General features: G+C 45.0%; 1 protein-coding gene across 1 annotated transcript in view; it reads left to right on the top strand.

The window, feature by feature from the left end:
* The window catches only part of LRFN2 (leucine rich repeat and fibronectin type III domain containing 2), a 285,606-nt gene extending 269,649 nt beyond the window's left edge, over positions 1–15,957 (top strand). Inside the window, exon 3 of the mRNA XM_073338583.2 lies at positions 15,610–15,957. Coding sequence (XP_073194684.1) covers positions 15,610–15,670 — 61 coding nt within the window. The 3' untranslated portion in view covers positions 15,671–15,957. The remainder of the gene's footprint in view (positions 1–15,609) is intronic.
* The last annotated feature ends 1,240 nt before the right edge of the window (positions 15,958–17,197 follow it).

Below are 17,197 nucleotides of genomic sequence, written 5' to 3'. Positions count from 1 at the left end.
TCAAATAGCATTTTTATGCAAATACCTTTGAGGGATTAAGAGACATAATAGGATCTCCATTTAAAATAATAAATACCCCTCAAACGATTCCAACTCAGAGCAATTTGTTGCAGATGTGATTGGAAATGGTCTCTAAAAATATGCCCAATTTGAAAATTTGGAAGCTACCTACTTAAATGTCCCTCATCACAATAATATCTAGGTGCCTCACAATCACTAATGGATTTTACCCTCACAGCACCACAGCGAAGTAAAGAAGTATTAGCACCATTTTACAGATAAGTGACTTGCCTCTGGTCAGAGAAGAGGACTGTGACTGAACTAGGACTTGAAATGAGGTGTCCTGTAGCTTAGGCTAGTATTTTTACCATAGAACCACTCATACTCCTAGCCCTGGAGCCAGATTTTGCATTTGTAGATTTTGAGCCATTAGTAATTATCTTTGAAAAGTGATGGAAGATGAGAGACATTCCAGAAGACTGGAAAAGGGCAAATGTAGTGCCCATCTATAAAAAGGGAAATAAGGACAACCTGGGGGATTACAGACCAATCAGTTTAACTTCTGTATCGGAAAGATAATGGAACAAATAATTAAGCAATCAATTTGCAAACATCTAGAAGATAATAAGGTGATAAATAACAGTCAGCATGGATTTGTCAAGAACAAATCATGTCAAACGAACCTGATAGCTTTCTTTGACAGGGTAACAAGTCTTGTGTATGGGGGCGGGGGGGTAGGGGGAGTGGGAAGAGTGGTAGGTGTGGTATATCTTGACTTTAGTAAGGCTTTTGATACTGTCTCACATGACCTTCTCATAAACACACTAAGGAACTACAATCTAGGTGGAGTTACTATAAGGTGGGTGCACAGCTGGTTGGAAAATCGTTCCCAGAGAGTCGTTATCAGTGGCTCACAGTCATGCTGGAAAGACATAACGAGTGGGGTCCCGCAGGGGCTGATTCTGGGTCCGGTTCTGTTCAATAACTTCATCAATGATTTAGATAATGGCATAGAAAGTACACTTATAAAGTTTGCGGACGATACCAAGCTGGGAGGGGTTGCAATTCCTTTGGAAGATAGGATTAAAATTCAAAATGATCTGGACAAACTGGAGAAATGGTCTGAAGTAAATAGGATGAAATTCAATGAGGACAAATGCAAAGTACTCCACTTAGGAAGGAACAATCAGTTGCACACATACAAAATGGGAAACGACTGCCTAGGAAGGAGTACTGTGGAAAGGGATCTGCAGGTCACAGTGGATCATAAGCTAAATATGAGTCAGTGTAACACTGTTGCAAAAAAAGCAAACATCATTCTGGGATGTATTAGCAGGAGTATTGTAAGTAAGACACAAGAAGTAATTCTGTTCTACTCCACGCTGATTAGGCCTCAACTGGAGTATTGTATCCAGTTCTGGGCGCCACATTTCAGGAAAGGTGTGGACATATTGGAGAAAGTCCAGAGAAGAGCAACAAAAATGATTAAAGGTCTAGAAAACATGACCTATGAGGGAAGATTGAAAAAATTAGATTTAATCTGGACAAGAGAAGCGTGAGAGGGGACATGATAACAGTTTTCAAGTACATAAAAGGTTGTTACAAGAAGGGAGAAAAAAAATGTTCTTCTGAACCTCTGAGGATAGGACAAGAAGCAGTGGGCTTAAATTGCAGCAAGGGCAGTTTAGGTTGCACATTAGGAAAAACTTCCTAATTGTCAGAGTGGTTAAACCCTGGAATAAATTGCCTAGGGAGGTTGTGGAATCTTCGTCATTGGGGATTTTTAAGAGCAGGTTGGACAAACATGTCAGGGAAGGTCTCGAGAATACTTAGTCCTGCCTTGAGTGCAAGGGTGTGGACTAGATGACCTTGAGAGGTCCCTTCCAGTTCTATGATTTTATGTATCCAACTGTTTAGGTACAGCCCATTACAGAGATAGGAGCCAAGGGTCTCATTCCAGTATGGTAGCATTTTGCACTCACTATGCACAGGTGTAATTGAAGGTCTGAGGTTCCAGTCAGAATCAGATCCAGAGTGTGACATTTGGATCTGGGTTTGGATTCTAAGCCCCTTCAAGGTTCAGGACTGCTCTGCTCTCTGGGTTTTGGTTCAGGCCCCTCTCTAATTATATCCAGTACCTGGAGTATGAACAGGGTGAAGAAACATTCACCAATCCAGATCATTGGGCCTAAATCAGACTGTTATCTGTGCCACTGATGTGAAATTCCTAGGGGACGGGAATGAGGACGAGAGGGAAGCCACACAGATGTCACAGCTGCAGAATGGCATTGAACAGTGTTTCAAAGAGGAATGGTGTTAGTCTAAAGGGAAATCGAGAAAGATCTATTGCCTGGGACTTTAAAGCAGTGGGGTAGCTAGGAGTGGAAATTTGGGTTGGTCCCAACTTTCCCAAGAGAAGTCTGCTGCTTGCCGGGGGCTAAGATTCGCGATGTGACGGAGAGACTGCCGAGACTCATCAAGCCCTCGGATCGCTACCCCTTCCTGCTTCTCCACGTGGGCACCAATGATACTGCCAAGAATGACCTTGAGCGGATCACTGCGGACTACGTGGCTCTGGGAAGAAGGATAAAGGAGTTTGAGGCGCAGGTGGTGTTCTCGTCCATCCTCCCCGTGGAAGGAAAAGGCCTGGGTAGGGACCGTCGAATAGTGGAAGTCAACGAATGGCTACGCAGGTGGTGTCGGAGAGAAGGCTTTAGATTCTTTGACCATGGGATGGTGTTCCATGAAGGAGGAGTGCTGGGCAGAGACGGGCTCCACCTTACGAAGAGAGGGAAGAGCATCTTTGCGAGCAGGCTGGCTAACCTAGTGAGGAGGGCTTTAAACTAGGTTCACCGGGGGAAGGAGACCAAAGCCCTGAGGTAAGTGGGAAAGCGGGATACCGGGAGGAAGCACAGGCAGGAATGTCTGTGAGGGGAGGGCTCCTGCCTCATACTGGGAATGAGGGGCGATCAGCAGGTTATCTCAAGTGCTTATATACGAATGCACAAAGCCTTGGAAACAAGCAGGGAAAACTGGAGGTCCTGGTGATGTCAAGGAATTATGACGTGATTGGAATAACAGAGACTTGGTGGGATAACTCACATGACTGGAGTACTGTCATGGATGGTTATAAACTGTTCAGGAAGGACAGGAAGGGCAGAAAAGGAGGGGGAGTAGCCCTGTATGTAAGGGAGCAGTATGACTGCTCAGAGCTCTGGTACGATACTGCAGAAAAACCTGAGTGTCTCTGGATTAAGTTTAGAAGTGTGAGCAACAGGAGTGATGTAGTGGTGGGAGTCTGCTATAGACCACCGGACCAGGGGGATGAGGTGGATGAGGCTTTCTTCCGGCAGCTCGCGGAAGCTACTAGATCGCATGCCCTGGTTCTCATGGGTGTCTTTAATTTTCCTGATATCTGCTGGGAGAGCAATACAGCGGTGCATAGACAATCCAGGAAGTTTTTGGAAAGCGTAGGGGACAATTTCCTGGTGCAAGTGCTAGAGGAGCCAACCGGGGGGGAGCTTTTCTTGACCTGCTGCTCACAAACCGGGAAGAATTAGTAGGGGAAGCAAAAGTGGATGGGAATCTGGGAGGCAGTGACCATGAGTTGGTTGAGTGCAGGATCCTGACACATGGAAGAAAGGTAAGCAGCAGGATACAGACCCTGGACTTCAGGAAAGCAGACTTCGACTCCCTCAGGGAACGGATGGGTAGAATCCCCTGGGGGACTAACATGAAGGGGAAAGGAATCCAGGAGAGCTGGCTGTATTTCAAGGAATCCCTGTTGAGGTTACAGGGACAAACCATCCCGATGTGTCGAAAGAATAGTAAGTATGGCAGGCGACCAGCTTGGCTTAACGGTGAAATCCTAGCAGATCTTAAGCATAAAAAAGAAGCTTACAAGAAGTGGAAGGTTGGACTTATGACCAGGGAACAGTATAAAAATATTGCTCAGGCATGTAGGAATGAAATTAGGAGGGCCAAATCGCACCTGGAGCTGCAGCTAGCAAGAGATGTTAAGAGTAACAAGAAGGGTTTCTTCAGGTATGTTGGCAACAAGAAGAAAGCCAAGGAAAGTGTGGGCCCCTTAATGAATGAGGGAGGCAACCTAGTGACGGAGGATGTGGAAAAAGCTAATGTACTCAATGCTTTTTTTGCCTCTGTCTTCATGAACAAGGTCAGCTCCCAGACTGCTGTGCTGGGCATCACAACATGGGGAAGAGATGGCCAGCCCTCTGTGGAGAAAGAGGTGGTTAGGGACTATTTAGAAAAACTGGACGTGCACAAGTCCATGGGGCCGGATGAGTTGCATCCGAGAGTGCTAAAGGAACTGGCGGCTGTGATTGCAGAGCCATTGGCCATTATCTTTGAAAACTTGTGGTGAACGGGGGAAGTTCCGGATGACTGGAAAAAGGCTAATGTAGTGCCAATCTTTAAAAAAGGGAAGAAGGAGGATCCTGGGAACTACAGGCCAGTAAGCCTCACTTCAGTCCCTGGAAAAATCATGGAGCAGGTCCTCAAAGAATCAATCCTGAAGCACTTACATGAGAGGAAAGTGATCAGGAACAGTCAGCATGGATTCACCAAGGGAAGGTCATGCCTGACTAATCTAATCACCTTTTATGATGAGATTACTGGTTCTGTGGATGAAGGGAAAGCAGTGGATATATTGTATCTTGACTTTAGCAAAGCTTTTGACACGGTCTCCCACAGTATTCTTGTCAGCAAGTTAAGGAAGTATGGGCTGGATGAATGCACTATAAGGTGGGTAGAAAGTTGGCTAGATTGTCGGGCTCAACGGGTAGTGATCAATGGCTCCATGTCTAGTTGGCAGCCGGTGTCAAGTGGAGTGCCCCAGGGGTCGGTCCTGGGGCCGGTTTTGTTCAATATCTTCATAAATGATCTGGAGGATGGTGTGGATTGCACTCTCAGCAAATTTGCGGATGATACTAAACTGGGAGGAGTGGTAGATACACTGGAGGGCAGGGATAGGATACAGGGGGACCTAGGCAAATTGGAGGATTGGGCCAAAAGAAATCTGATGAGGTTCAATAAGGATAAGTGCAGGGTCCTGCACTTAGGACGGAAGAACCCAATGCACAGCTACAGACTAGGGACCGAATGGCTAGGCAGCAGTTCTGCGGAAAAGGACCTAGGGGTGACAGTGGACGAGAAGCTGGATATGAGCCAGCAGTGTGCCCTTGTTGCCAAGAAGGCCAATGGCATTTTGGGATGTATAAGTAGGGGCATAGCGAGCAGATCGAGGGACGTGATCGTTCCCCTCTATTCGACATTGGTGAGGCCTCATCTGGAGTACTGTGTCCAGTTTTGGGCCCCACACTACAAGAAGGATGTGGATAAATTGGAGAGAGTCCAGCGAACGGCAACAAAAATGCTTAGGGGTCTGGAACACATGAGTTATGAGGAGAGGCTGAGGGAACTGGGATTGTTTAGTCTGCAGAAGAGAAGAATGAGGGGGGATTTGATAGCTGCTTTCAACTACCTGAGAGGTAGTTCCAGAGAGGATGGTTCTAGACTATTCTCAGTGGTGGAAGAGGACAGAAGAAGGAGTAATGGTCTCAAGTTGCAGTGGGGGAGGTTTAGGTTGGATATTAGGAAAAACTTTTTCACTAGGAGGGTGGTGAAACACTGGAATGCGTTGCCTAGGGAGGTGTTGGAATCTCCTTCCTTAGATATTTTTAAGGTCAGGCTTGACAAAGCCCTGGCTGGGATGATTTAGTTGGGGATTGGTCCTGCTTTGAGCAGGGGGTTGGACTAGATGACCTCCTGAGGTCCCTTCCAACCCTGATATTCTATGATTCTATGATTCGGGTGCACGGGCAAGAACAGATTGTGCTAGCTCAGCTTCTCCCCGATGCCAGGCCCTCTTCCTAGCTCTGGTGCCCCCGGACGCAAGGCTTCACCTGCCAAACTGGGCACATGCAGGGGGCAGCTCAGAATATGGCAAGGCAGAGTTGCCGGAGTGTAGCTTTCTGAAGGGCGGGCGCAGAGCTCCGTCCCGGATCTCAGGTGCCCGCCCCGAGTGATGCTCCAGGCTGCTGTGGCAGCAAGACACCTCTGCTCAGATTTGGGCGGCCCTGGATGCTAAGTGGGTGGGCCGCGGCCTCTGCTTTAAAGTTTGACTGGCAAAAACATTAGCTCAACATCCTTAAGAAAACTGCCCTGCAGGCATGGAGATAGACTGGAGGAGAACAAATCTTTACCAGAGCTCACTGGCTACATATCTGTCTGCTTACCTGTTCCTAGGATTTCTAAGGAATCTATCACCTTTCTTTCTGAGCATCTACTTTAACTCCCATGAGTCTAACACACAGATCGGATAATAAGTTAGGGGAGTGTTAAAATGCATTGCTTGACTAGGGAGTTACTGAATGTTTAGAAACAGGGAGCAGAGAATTTAGATGGGGGCAAGTTTCAGTTTCTCGGCAGACTCAGGCAGACTTTGCTGCATCTGTTACACATGCTTTACATTTTCAAGGTTTTCTTTGCCACCATGATGGCGAGGGATTGAAAATAAATTAAGATTTTAGGGAAAATCTGTGAAGAGTACCCACGTCCCCTGGCTACTGCTTGATTCTACTTGAGGAGGTGCACCCACACTTTGGAAAATGCTGACTTAAGCTGTTCTTTTAGGGCTTGATCCAATGCCCATTGTATTCAATAACTGCCCTTCCAATAAGAGCAGTGGATCAGTTCCTTACAGTACAACCTTGATTATCCAAATGTCATGCAGAACCCTACAGGTGTTTGCATAATCAAGCTTTAGCATAATCAAGGACATTTTTAAACAACTGACTACATATCAGGAGACATGATTTTGTCTCAGGTAACAGGCAGTTATAGAACATCGGTTTTGGAAAAATCAAAGATGACCTAGATTTCCTGTTATTTTTCACAGCTGTTTTGTAATCTGGCCACATTTATATGGTGTGGATCTTTTTTTAAAGAGATGTTTATTGCTGTTTTTACTTATTAGCCTGGCAACCCAAGAGCCTCTCCTGAGGGAGAGGGTTTAGAAGTAAAGTAAATTATAAATAATAAAATACATGACTTATCTAGCCCCTTTTATTCCAAGAGCGCAAGGCACTGTATAAGCACTAATTAAGCCTAACAACCACCCTGTGAAGGAAATGTTTTGATGTCTGCTTCACAGACATTTAAGTGACTTCTTCCCAGCTTATACAGCATGTCTGTGGCAGCAGTAGGATTGGAACCCAGAGCTTCTGTTTCCTGAGCCGCTCCTCCAACCACACACCCACAGTCTCTCCCTTGGAGCAGTTTGTTTTCTTTCTATAAAAGAATGCTAATACACTGAAAAAAAATGTATCAGCCCTTTGCTAAATTGCAGGCTTAAACCATCATCAAACCTTGGAAATAAAAAGGAATGACCTCATTCCTGCTAGCTGTTAAAGCAGCAGCTAAACGGCACTGAAATGCTGGATAAAAGGAGGTGACTGGTGGTATCCCAGCAAGATTCACCCTGTGGTTTAGATTTCACATCAAGAACAGGGTTTGTTAAGTAGAATAGGCTTATAGCCAATACCCTATAGGCCTGGCTAGAAACCAGCTAGGGTTCTCTGTAGCCGCCATATGGGTGCTTAAGTTATAAACATCAGTACATGAAAGGTAATCGTAGGTGTAGAGGCAAAATAGCATTTTGTGAGAAGTGAAAGAATTTGGGAAGAAGAGGAAGCAAAGAAAAATCTCTGTTATGCAAATGTCATTATACATACAGTTTGAGAGCATGAAAAAGCGAGAAATGAACCTGTTCTACCAAATAAATGCTCTGAATTCAAACAGACAGGATGTCAATGCATACAAATCAAGGCCAAAGCAAATGACTTGAGGATTATAGCACTAAGCTTCCATATTTTCTCACCAGTTTAAGGCTGTATGGATTGTTATAATTTTTTTTTTGTACAGTATTTAGCATTGGTAAGAGATGCAAGATTAGGATAAAGCATATTTTTGTGCACAAGGGTTAGGGAGTCTGGGTCCTATTCCTGACCCTGCCCAAAACTTCCTGCATGCCTTGGGCAAGCCCCCATCTTCTTTCTCCGTTGTGCACCTCAAAAATGAGATTATTATTTATATCCCAGTAACAGCTCTAGGCCCCACTGTGCAAGCCACCACCACACACACACATATGAGACACAGTGCTTGCTCTGCAGAGTTTACAGCCTAAATAAACAAGGCAGACAAAAGATGGGAGGGGAAATAGAGGTGAAGTGACAAGCTCAACATCACTGCTGAGAACAGGGTCAGAGCTGGGATTTAAAACCACAATCTGCTGTATCTGAGTCCAGTGCTCTTTCCATTGGACCCTATTGGTCAATATGCTGCACCTGGAAAGACAATCTCCCAGAAGAGTTGCAGAGATTAACACATATGAAAGGCTCAGACTATGATAAGCATCACAGAAATGCCTCTCCAAACATAGACAGTCATTGGAGACTGAAGTTATCCATTCATTCATGTAAGCATCTCCAGGGCTGTGCATCTCAACTCAGACCCTGAAGGCCACTTCTGGGTAACTGGCTAAATCAGGTTTTGTGGCCAATTGGATGTATGACCTCTGCAGAAAGTGGTAACAAGGGAGCTAGTTAATTCCAGTTGCCTCCAGTGGATCAGAAGTCTCCATCATCTACCCTTTGTTGGCAGTTTGAGAAGAGACACCAAGGATAGGATGGGCCAAGAAGACTAAGTTCCTCTCTGATGCACCAAGGTGGTACCACCATCTTAAGGTTTAGGCATGTTTGCAGGGTGGCCTGTGGGAAGCTGTCACTGCTACAGTGTATTCTGGACCTGTTCTGTGGCTACACAGAGGACCTTGGTCTCCAGGGCTGTCGGTTTAGCACCGTTTGCCAACATTAAATTCACTCTGAAAAAGCAGAAAGGGGAGGTTAGCAGATTGGCCTTTTTCCCAGGTACTGCCATTTGCTATTTGTAGATAAGAACAGCCCATTTCCTTGCAGACAGTTGTCTAATTCTGTAAACGCCACAGGTGGGGAGATGATGGTAACCTATTTTCCCCCCTTTAAGTTTTAGATTTACCATTCATCCTCGCTCTCTCTCTTTTTTTTCCCTGACTTCTGGGAATCTTTCCTCCAAACCCTAGCCCTGATGACAGTAATTCATAAAGTCATTTGGATTACATGGACTGGGAAAGGTTTTAATCAAATGACAAATACAATTTTTGTTTAGCTCCAGTCTCATTTATTTCCTGTGAGAAAAGGTTAGGAGCAATTTTGCACCCTACTGCATTGTAAATCCTCATTTGTATATTTTATTTGCGGCACGGGAGCGTGGGCATGGGGGCTGTAGTGAACCTGGCAGGAGTTTAACTAAGGCGCTGTCCAGAGAAAAATATGAGACTGAAAATGGCAATGGGCCAAAACCAGGAGTCTAATTAGGCCACCCTTACAATTTCAGGTTGATGAGGATAGTTTCAATTTCAAGCTCCCAGACTCAGAGTCCGCTCCAGCGAGCTGAAAGAGCCCATTTTTCATTTGATTCAAATGCACAGGAAAGGCCATTCCCACCAGATTTCACCACTAGATGACCAAAATCTCCCTAAAAAGCAGAGCGTGTAACATTACACAATCTTGGAGCAAAATTCCAAGAGAAGCGGTCATGACGTTTCATTGCTGGGGCACTTGAACTCTAGGCCTAATTCAGCTTCGAACCCAAACCCCAGCCCAATGTGGATCTGAACAGCACCTGTTGAAAACATCTCTGATTAAAAGGATATAGGGTCTGATTCTGCCCTCTTCAGGTTATGGTACTGCACCTAGCACCCTAAGAGCTGATTGGCACCAGATTCTCCATTGTCTTACAAACATGCAGGGATAGAATGTGGTGTAATGGATCTTAAATCAGACACAAGTTGAAAAGCCAACAAGGTCAAATGTTACGTTGGACCTAACAGGAGAACAACTTGAACTTAATGATCACAATACTACTGGATTCAAAATATTAAGAGTCCGAGGACAGTAGCAAAAAAATATAGAACATTAGAAAGACATACTACAAATGAATGCGAAAGCAGTTGCACACAATCAGTGGGAATTTATCAGTGCACAAAAATCAGTGGTGGAAATTTTAGATCCAAATGTAGCCCCTGTAACTGTATTTTCTCTCCTTCTCTAAGCTGTGGCATGGTGATGCAAGGCACTGCTAAACAGCTGCTACATTTCACTCCAGGGATGACTGCATTTTCAGTGGCAGGTGAAGTGATTCGTTTATATGCCAAGCGGTTTGGGATGCTTCAGGATGAAAAGTCCTAAGTATTTAAATGTAAGATAGTATTAGCATAGCAATCAAAATTCCTGGTGTAATAAAAAAAAATGTAAGAGCAACAGAGACCAGTGTGAGTAGGCAAACAGAAAGACAAATGAATTTAATGCGATAATTAGAATTTCTTATTATTCCTGGAGCCAGAGGGGAGAAAATGCACAAGAAAATGTCATCTGGCAGAGAAGAAATACGTCCTACGATGTTGCCACAGTGAACAATCACTTTCCTGTACTGCAATTGGAGCAGTGGGCTTTTATCAGGTTATCCTTGCTACTGCCTTATCAGTCAACAAAGAGAAATAAGTTGGTCCGTGACTTTCTTTGAGCCACATTAGCTCCTGGGGATTCATCCTGCTTTGGACACCCACTGCCCATTCCTCTGGAGCGAGCGGGTTTCTCAGACACCTTAGCAGCTGGCAATAATGAAGCTGTTCGCTTTGGGCTTCCATGCTGCATTTTCATTCCCCTTTCTTTGCAGATGAAGATTACATAATGATCCATGGCAACTAATGAGAGAGAAAGGGGTCAAACTGTCAGTTGTCCTTCAGAGCAACCAACGAGAACCCATGTGAACCTCCACCTAGAAATTAAAACCAAACCTTAAAATCCTTTTTTGAAGTGTGGAAACATTTGGTTTATTTCCTGCCCCATTATTTTTCACTTCTGGGCACCTTTGTGCTTCTAGGGTCTACCTGAAGACAGCAAAAAAAATGTCCAAGCACCATGAGAAAAATTAACCTCACTGTAATTTCCAGCTTGGACTGAAGCAGGAAGTCCTGGAAATCTCATGAGGAAGGTGGTTTTCATGAGTTTTCCAGCCATACCCAAGAGGTTTGGGGAAAGGTCCAGTCTTTAGGATCCTAATCTGACCTGAATTGCTTTTAGAAGTGCACATGCCACTGGTTCAGCGATGGTGTTGCAGGACCCCTATTGTGTTTGTCTTTTAACATTTGCATGGCTAAGAAAGAGAGAGCTACAGGGCTAGATTCTGACTCAGACTACATGCCCACATGGGTGATTAGGAACCCCTACCCCTTACAGTCCTACATAGGCAACCCAGACTGTGTGTCTTGTCATGTAAGACTCAGCAGGGCACAAAGTGGCCGGGAATGGGTGGAGCTTTGGCTCCATCCTACCACCCGCTCACTCGCCAGGGAAGGTGAGCTGAGGGTGTGGGAGTGCCGGCTGCAATTTATTGCTGGTATAGGCCAGAAGTAAATTAGTACCTTCTCTGGAGCAAGGGGGAAGAAGTGGAGGCACTGGGTCTCTGAGGGTATGTCTAATATGCAGCTGAGAGCATGCCTCTCAGCACAGGAAGACAGACTTGCACTAGCTGGGTTCAAGTCAGTATGCTCAAAATAACAGAGTGGATGTTGCAGTTGGGGCTGCAGCTTGGGCTCTCGGACACACTAGGCTTACTCCCAGGTGCAGCACAGACATACCCAGAGGGTGTCTCGGAGGTACAGTGCTGCCCAGGGATATTCCTTGTGTGATGTAGTTTATGCACGACCCACTGGCCTGGGCTGTGCCCAAAGTCAAAATCTACCCCTTAAATTAGTTTAGAGATGGACATGAAATTTTCTATCCCTATTAGGAGTAGGATGGGACTTAGGGGTAGATAAGAATGGAGAAGATCAGTTTTGGGTTCTGATGACAAGCGCAAAGTTCAGGGAAGTAGGAGAAGAAAACCCAACCTCCTCCATCTCAACACACTTTGTGGTTGAGCTCTGGAGAGTGCGTGCTTCTTGACTGGCTATTTCTACATGTATGTGGTTCCCTCTTCCTCCTAGTATTTCAGAACTGGGCTTCTAAAGTCCAGGGCTGTTTTAATCATCTTTTCCCCCCATTTGGGGAGTTATCGCCATCCATTTGCCCTCTGTGGATGGCTTCTGAGAACATGGGGTCTTCCTTAGGTTGGGCTGACTTGAATTTCTCCCTGAACCATGTGCCAAGACCAATTTAAAAGTCTCTCCAGAGCAAGCTGTCTTGCAAACTGTCCAGTACGACCCAGATTTTACTGAGTCAAATACCAAAACAACAACATCCTCTCTTGCTGTATATTGAGATCGCCTCTTCCCATTCCAGCTGCAAAATCAGGGAACATCAAATCAAGGGGCAGAGAACTTTATTAAAAATCAGACTTACGCTGTAAGTTAATGACCGTTTTTTCTAACGTCCAAAAAAGGCTTGGAATTTGGGTCAGTTCTTTTATCCAAACCCATTTCACCACCCTTAAAAACTTGACATTTACATTATTATTATTTATCGTGGGTATTGTGGTAAAGTCTATGGGCCAGCTGAGAAGGCTCCAAGTTGTGCTAGGCAATATACAAACATATAGTGGGGCAGTTCCTGCCCCAAAGAGCCAACCATCTAAGAGCCCTAAGCCTGAGAGGTGGCAACTCACCCTCAACTCCCAGCGACAGCAGTAGGAGTGGAGTGTTCCGGAGCCCCTTGCAAGATTCAAACGGATTCCATCACGAGGAAGGTATTGATGGAACAAACTGAAATATCCAAGAGCTCCCAGCATGTGCAGCTAACATTGTGTGCAAAGGTTTTGGACACGGGGAAGGAGGCAGGATGGGGAAGAGGAGAACGTGTGTGCGTGTGAGTGAGTGAGAGAGACTTTGTGCATTTTTAATTCAGTCTGATGGTTATTTCATGTCTGTATAGGATTTTTTCCATCTCATTTTCAGTCTCTCTCTCTCTCTCTTCACGGCAACTAGATCAAACCAGTGGGAGCTCTGCCGAGCTCTGAGGACCCCATGGGGCACTAACACTGCCAGCCTCATCAGCACGTTCCTTTCCACTGACAACGCTGAGCTTTGTTAGGAAACAGTGTCACTTCTCAAGAATTAAAAGACTCTCTCCAAACAGCTTTTATTGCCTTGAACCTCTGGCTTGACCAGACACATTATTACGAGGAGGAAAATAATGACAAGGGCTTATCGGCCTTTGCAATTTCCCTGCCAGTGTCGGTGGCTTCCAGGCGATGGAATTATTTGTTGGAACTTCTGATATTAGCAATACATTGTTCCATTCCCGTCGGAGTTGCTTACATGCACGAGGCTGCAGGTAGTTAGTGGAGAATGATTATTACTCTGGGTACGAGCCACTAATCAGGTGTAAATGAAGCTAGTTATAAATTCCATGGCTCCTCCTGGACCAACAAAATGCAGGATAGTTCCTGCAGGTCTCTTTGCTCATTTGTAGAAATTCTATTAACAAGAGCATATTTTATTTGTAAGTCATTATCTACACAGAGCATTCAGAACATCAGTGAGGATGACGGCAGAAATAGTTTTACAAATCAAAGAGGACCTCTTAACTCAGAGCAAACATAGGTTTGTCAACCTCTGAGTGTATCCTAGCAGGACAAACTCTATTTCATTGGCAAGCTCTGACTAGGGGCTTGGCTACACTTGTGAGTTAGAGCGCATTAAAGCAGCCCCGGGCGCCCTAACTCACGACCCATCCACACTGGCAAGGTACATAGAGCGCCTGGACTCTGCAGCTGGAGCGCTCCTGGTAATCCACCTCCACCAGAAGCAGAATGCTTAGTGCACCTCGGCTGAAACGCCCAGGCGTCAGTGTGAATGAGGTGTTGCATTACTGCGCTTTGATCAGCCTCCGGAAACGTCCCATAATCCTCTTAAGTCAAGTGGCCACTCTTCTCGTTGTTTTGAACTTGCTGTAGGAATGCGGAAATGCCCTTTCAAAGCTCTGTTTCTGACAGCCGGCTGCTTATCTGCTCCGGGACAAAGCAACCATTACTGTGGAATGCTGTGTATGAGAGAGAGAGGCGTGGGGAAAGGGGGATCTGCTGCGGTCTGAACTTACAATACAGCATACTGACATGCTCTCAGCCCCCCAAAAACCCACTCTCTCTCCCCCCACATACACACAACACACTCAGTCATGCTCCACCGCACCCCCATTTGAAAAGCACATTGCAGCCACTTGCATGCTGGGATAGCTACCACAATGCACTGCTCTCTGTGGCCGTTGCAAGAGCTGCTAATGTGGCCATGCCAGTGCACTTGCAGCTATCAGTGTGGACAGACTGCAGAGCTTTCCCTGCTGCGCTCTCCGAAGGCTGGTTTAACTCAAAGCGCTCTACATCTGCAAGTACAGCCATGCCCTAGATCTGGGGAAGCAACGGTCCCCATGATGTCACAAACCCACATTGTGATGCAATGGTGTTTGCTAGGCCTCAAAATATGGCAGCGGAGGGGCCGTCGTGTTTGTTATCTCTTCCATCCATTCTTGTTTTCACCCAGGTCCTCCATTTGATCCACTCAGACAGGTCCATGTGCCTTCACAAATCCAACTGCAAGATTAGGGCCATACTATGGCTAAGATTTTCAGAAGTAATTAGTGATTTGGGTGCCTCAGTTTGAGACATCTTAATTTTGTGAGGGCAGATGCTCAGAGCTTTCTGAAAATCGGACCCCTTTAATTCATCTCAAGTTGGGCCTCCAAGAATTGAGGCACCCAAAATCACCAGTCACTTTCAGCCATATATTGCAAGGCTGTCAGGGCAGGGACTTCATCATCATTTATCTTGTAAAGCACCATGCACATCTAGGGTACTTGGTAAGTAATTAAAAAAAAGTAATCATAATTAGGCATCTAGAAGGACTTCAGTCCGCATGGGTGGCAAAAATGCAACTTGACTTGAATTAACACACGAGCTTTTATGCAATAGGATAGTGTAGTTAATTTTTGCTAAACTCCCCCACCCTTTTAAACATATAGACTCTGATTCAGCAAAGCACTTCAGGATGTGCCTCACTTTAAACTTGTGCGTAAGTGTTTTGTCGAACTGGGCGTGAGTGAAGAGCCAAAATCCATTTAATGTGGGTGTAAGATCTTAACTACAATTTTGGTTAAGAACTTTTCATATAGGCCTGGAGTCCACAGTTTGGTCTGAGGCATGAGGGCTAGCTAACCAAGAACAATACATGGTTAAGAGAAAGCTGGGGTAAACAGACAACCTTGTGCATTTCAAGTCAATGAGCGGAGTCAGCATAACTCCAGATGGTGAGCTGTAACTGGGTGTCCTTACTGCAAGTTATAGACACACAAAATGCTGAGAAGGACCTCAAAGTTAACTCCCTAGTACAGATGCCAGAGCAGAGTTCAGGGAGAGGCCTAACAGGATTGACCTGAGTAATGACACCCTCCCCTCACAGATGTATGCCAATCCCAGTTCACAGAAATGCAAGGGTAAAACTATAAACAATTGTTATTGTTAAATACTAATCACTGCTTTTTTGCTTTAAATCTCCAGGAATGTACCTGTTGGTCAACCGGGAGAGCTGCTACCTCCTTCCGCTGGACCCCAAAATTAGGATTTAACCTATACACTTTAATAGAAATAGTTTAAGGGTAATTACCTGTGCGTTAGCAATATGTTAATTTGAGCCATGAGCAGAGCCATTATGTAATCTTTTAGACCATTGTCTTATTGTGCTTATCTTGTCTTGCTGCTAGAACTTATCCAGGGGATGGGGAAATCCCATCCCCGTCACTTCTCTCTGCCCAATGAGCACCCTATATATAATCTATTGTAATCAATTGTTCTGCAGTGTCTCTGAGCCTGATAAGCAAAGTGACACTCTGCCAGCGCTGTGTGTAATAAACTCCTGTGCTTGACTCTACACGGTGTCCATTTCTGTTCCTTCAGTGAGCAACAGTATTCGTATTTATTTGTATTACCATAGTGCCAAGGAGCCCTACTCATGGACCAGAACCCCATCGTACAAGACACAATCATTGGGAGACACAATTAGGGTGGGGGGATTACAAATCCCAAAATACAAATGCAATCCCAAAGCCCTGGATGAATGTATGGACAATTTATGGGAAAATCAAAAAAAAACACTCTCTCAGCTTCTTAAAATTATATATTTCTCCCTTGTCTAAAAATACTATGGAACAGCCCAAGAATGGGTGCCTGATGCTTTATGACTCAGAAGCAGCATATGTATCTACCATGTGCCATGACAGGTTCTATGGGCCAAGATTTGCTTTGTTAGCTAGCAAGTGACACAACATGCCAATGAATAAAACCTACACTCAGACAGGGAGCAAAGTAACTGTTTCTTCTCCAAACTGCCTATTTCCCTTTTCGACTGGGTTACTTTAAAAAAAATAAAATATAATAAAATAAAAAACAACAACAAAAGTTGTGCTTTTGTAACTAAAGCTCATTTCTTATCACACCTTTTATTGGGGGTGGTGGGGCAAGCATAGCCCAGGGTGTTCTCCTCTCAGGTGGACACTTGATCACACCTCTCAATTTATCTAAGGTCCAAATATGGGATGTCATCTGGGATCTCAACCAGGGAGAGAGACAAGAAAAATCAAGATGTGGGAGGATGACCTGAATGCTAGGATTAACTTCACTGTCATAAAGCACATCAGCTATAACCTCTGCTCCCTGATGATGCACTTTTGATGTAAATGATCTGTAGAGATAAACTGTGAGAAGACAGCTCTGTATGGGGTGGAGCAGAATTTAGGTCTAAACTGATGGTCCTAGATTTGGACAGTATTTTTCATCCCAAAGAAATCATCCATCACTCAAATTCAGCTACCTCTGGGGTGAGTTGTGGATGTTGTTCATATATGCAGAGTAACAACACCCAGTAATCAGGACCGGGAGTGAAATATCTTCTAAAGGATCAAATCCTGCTCCCGTTGGAATCAATGGTACATCTCCCACTGACTTCAATGGAAGCAGGACTGGCCCCAAACTTTGGGGCATCTATGCTGCCCGAGTGGTTAGTACTCCATAGCAACCTGAGAGACAGGGATTCAATTTCCTGAGTGGGTCTCTCGCTCCCCAGATTGGCCCTATAGACTATTTACAGTGA

Source organism: Lepidochelys kempii, chromosome 3 (assembly GCF_965140285.1).
Source record: "Lepidochelys kempii isolate rLepKem1 chromosome 3, rLepKem1.hap1, whole genome shotgun sequence".
Classification (NCBI taxonomy): Eukaryota; Metazoa; Chordata; order Testudines; family Cheloniidae; genus Lepidochelys; species Lepidochelys kempii.
Note: the sequence above shows the minus strand (reverse complement) of the source record. Positions and strands in the feature narration are given on the sequence as shown.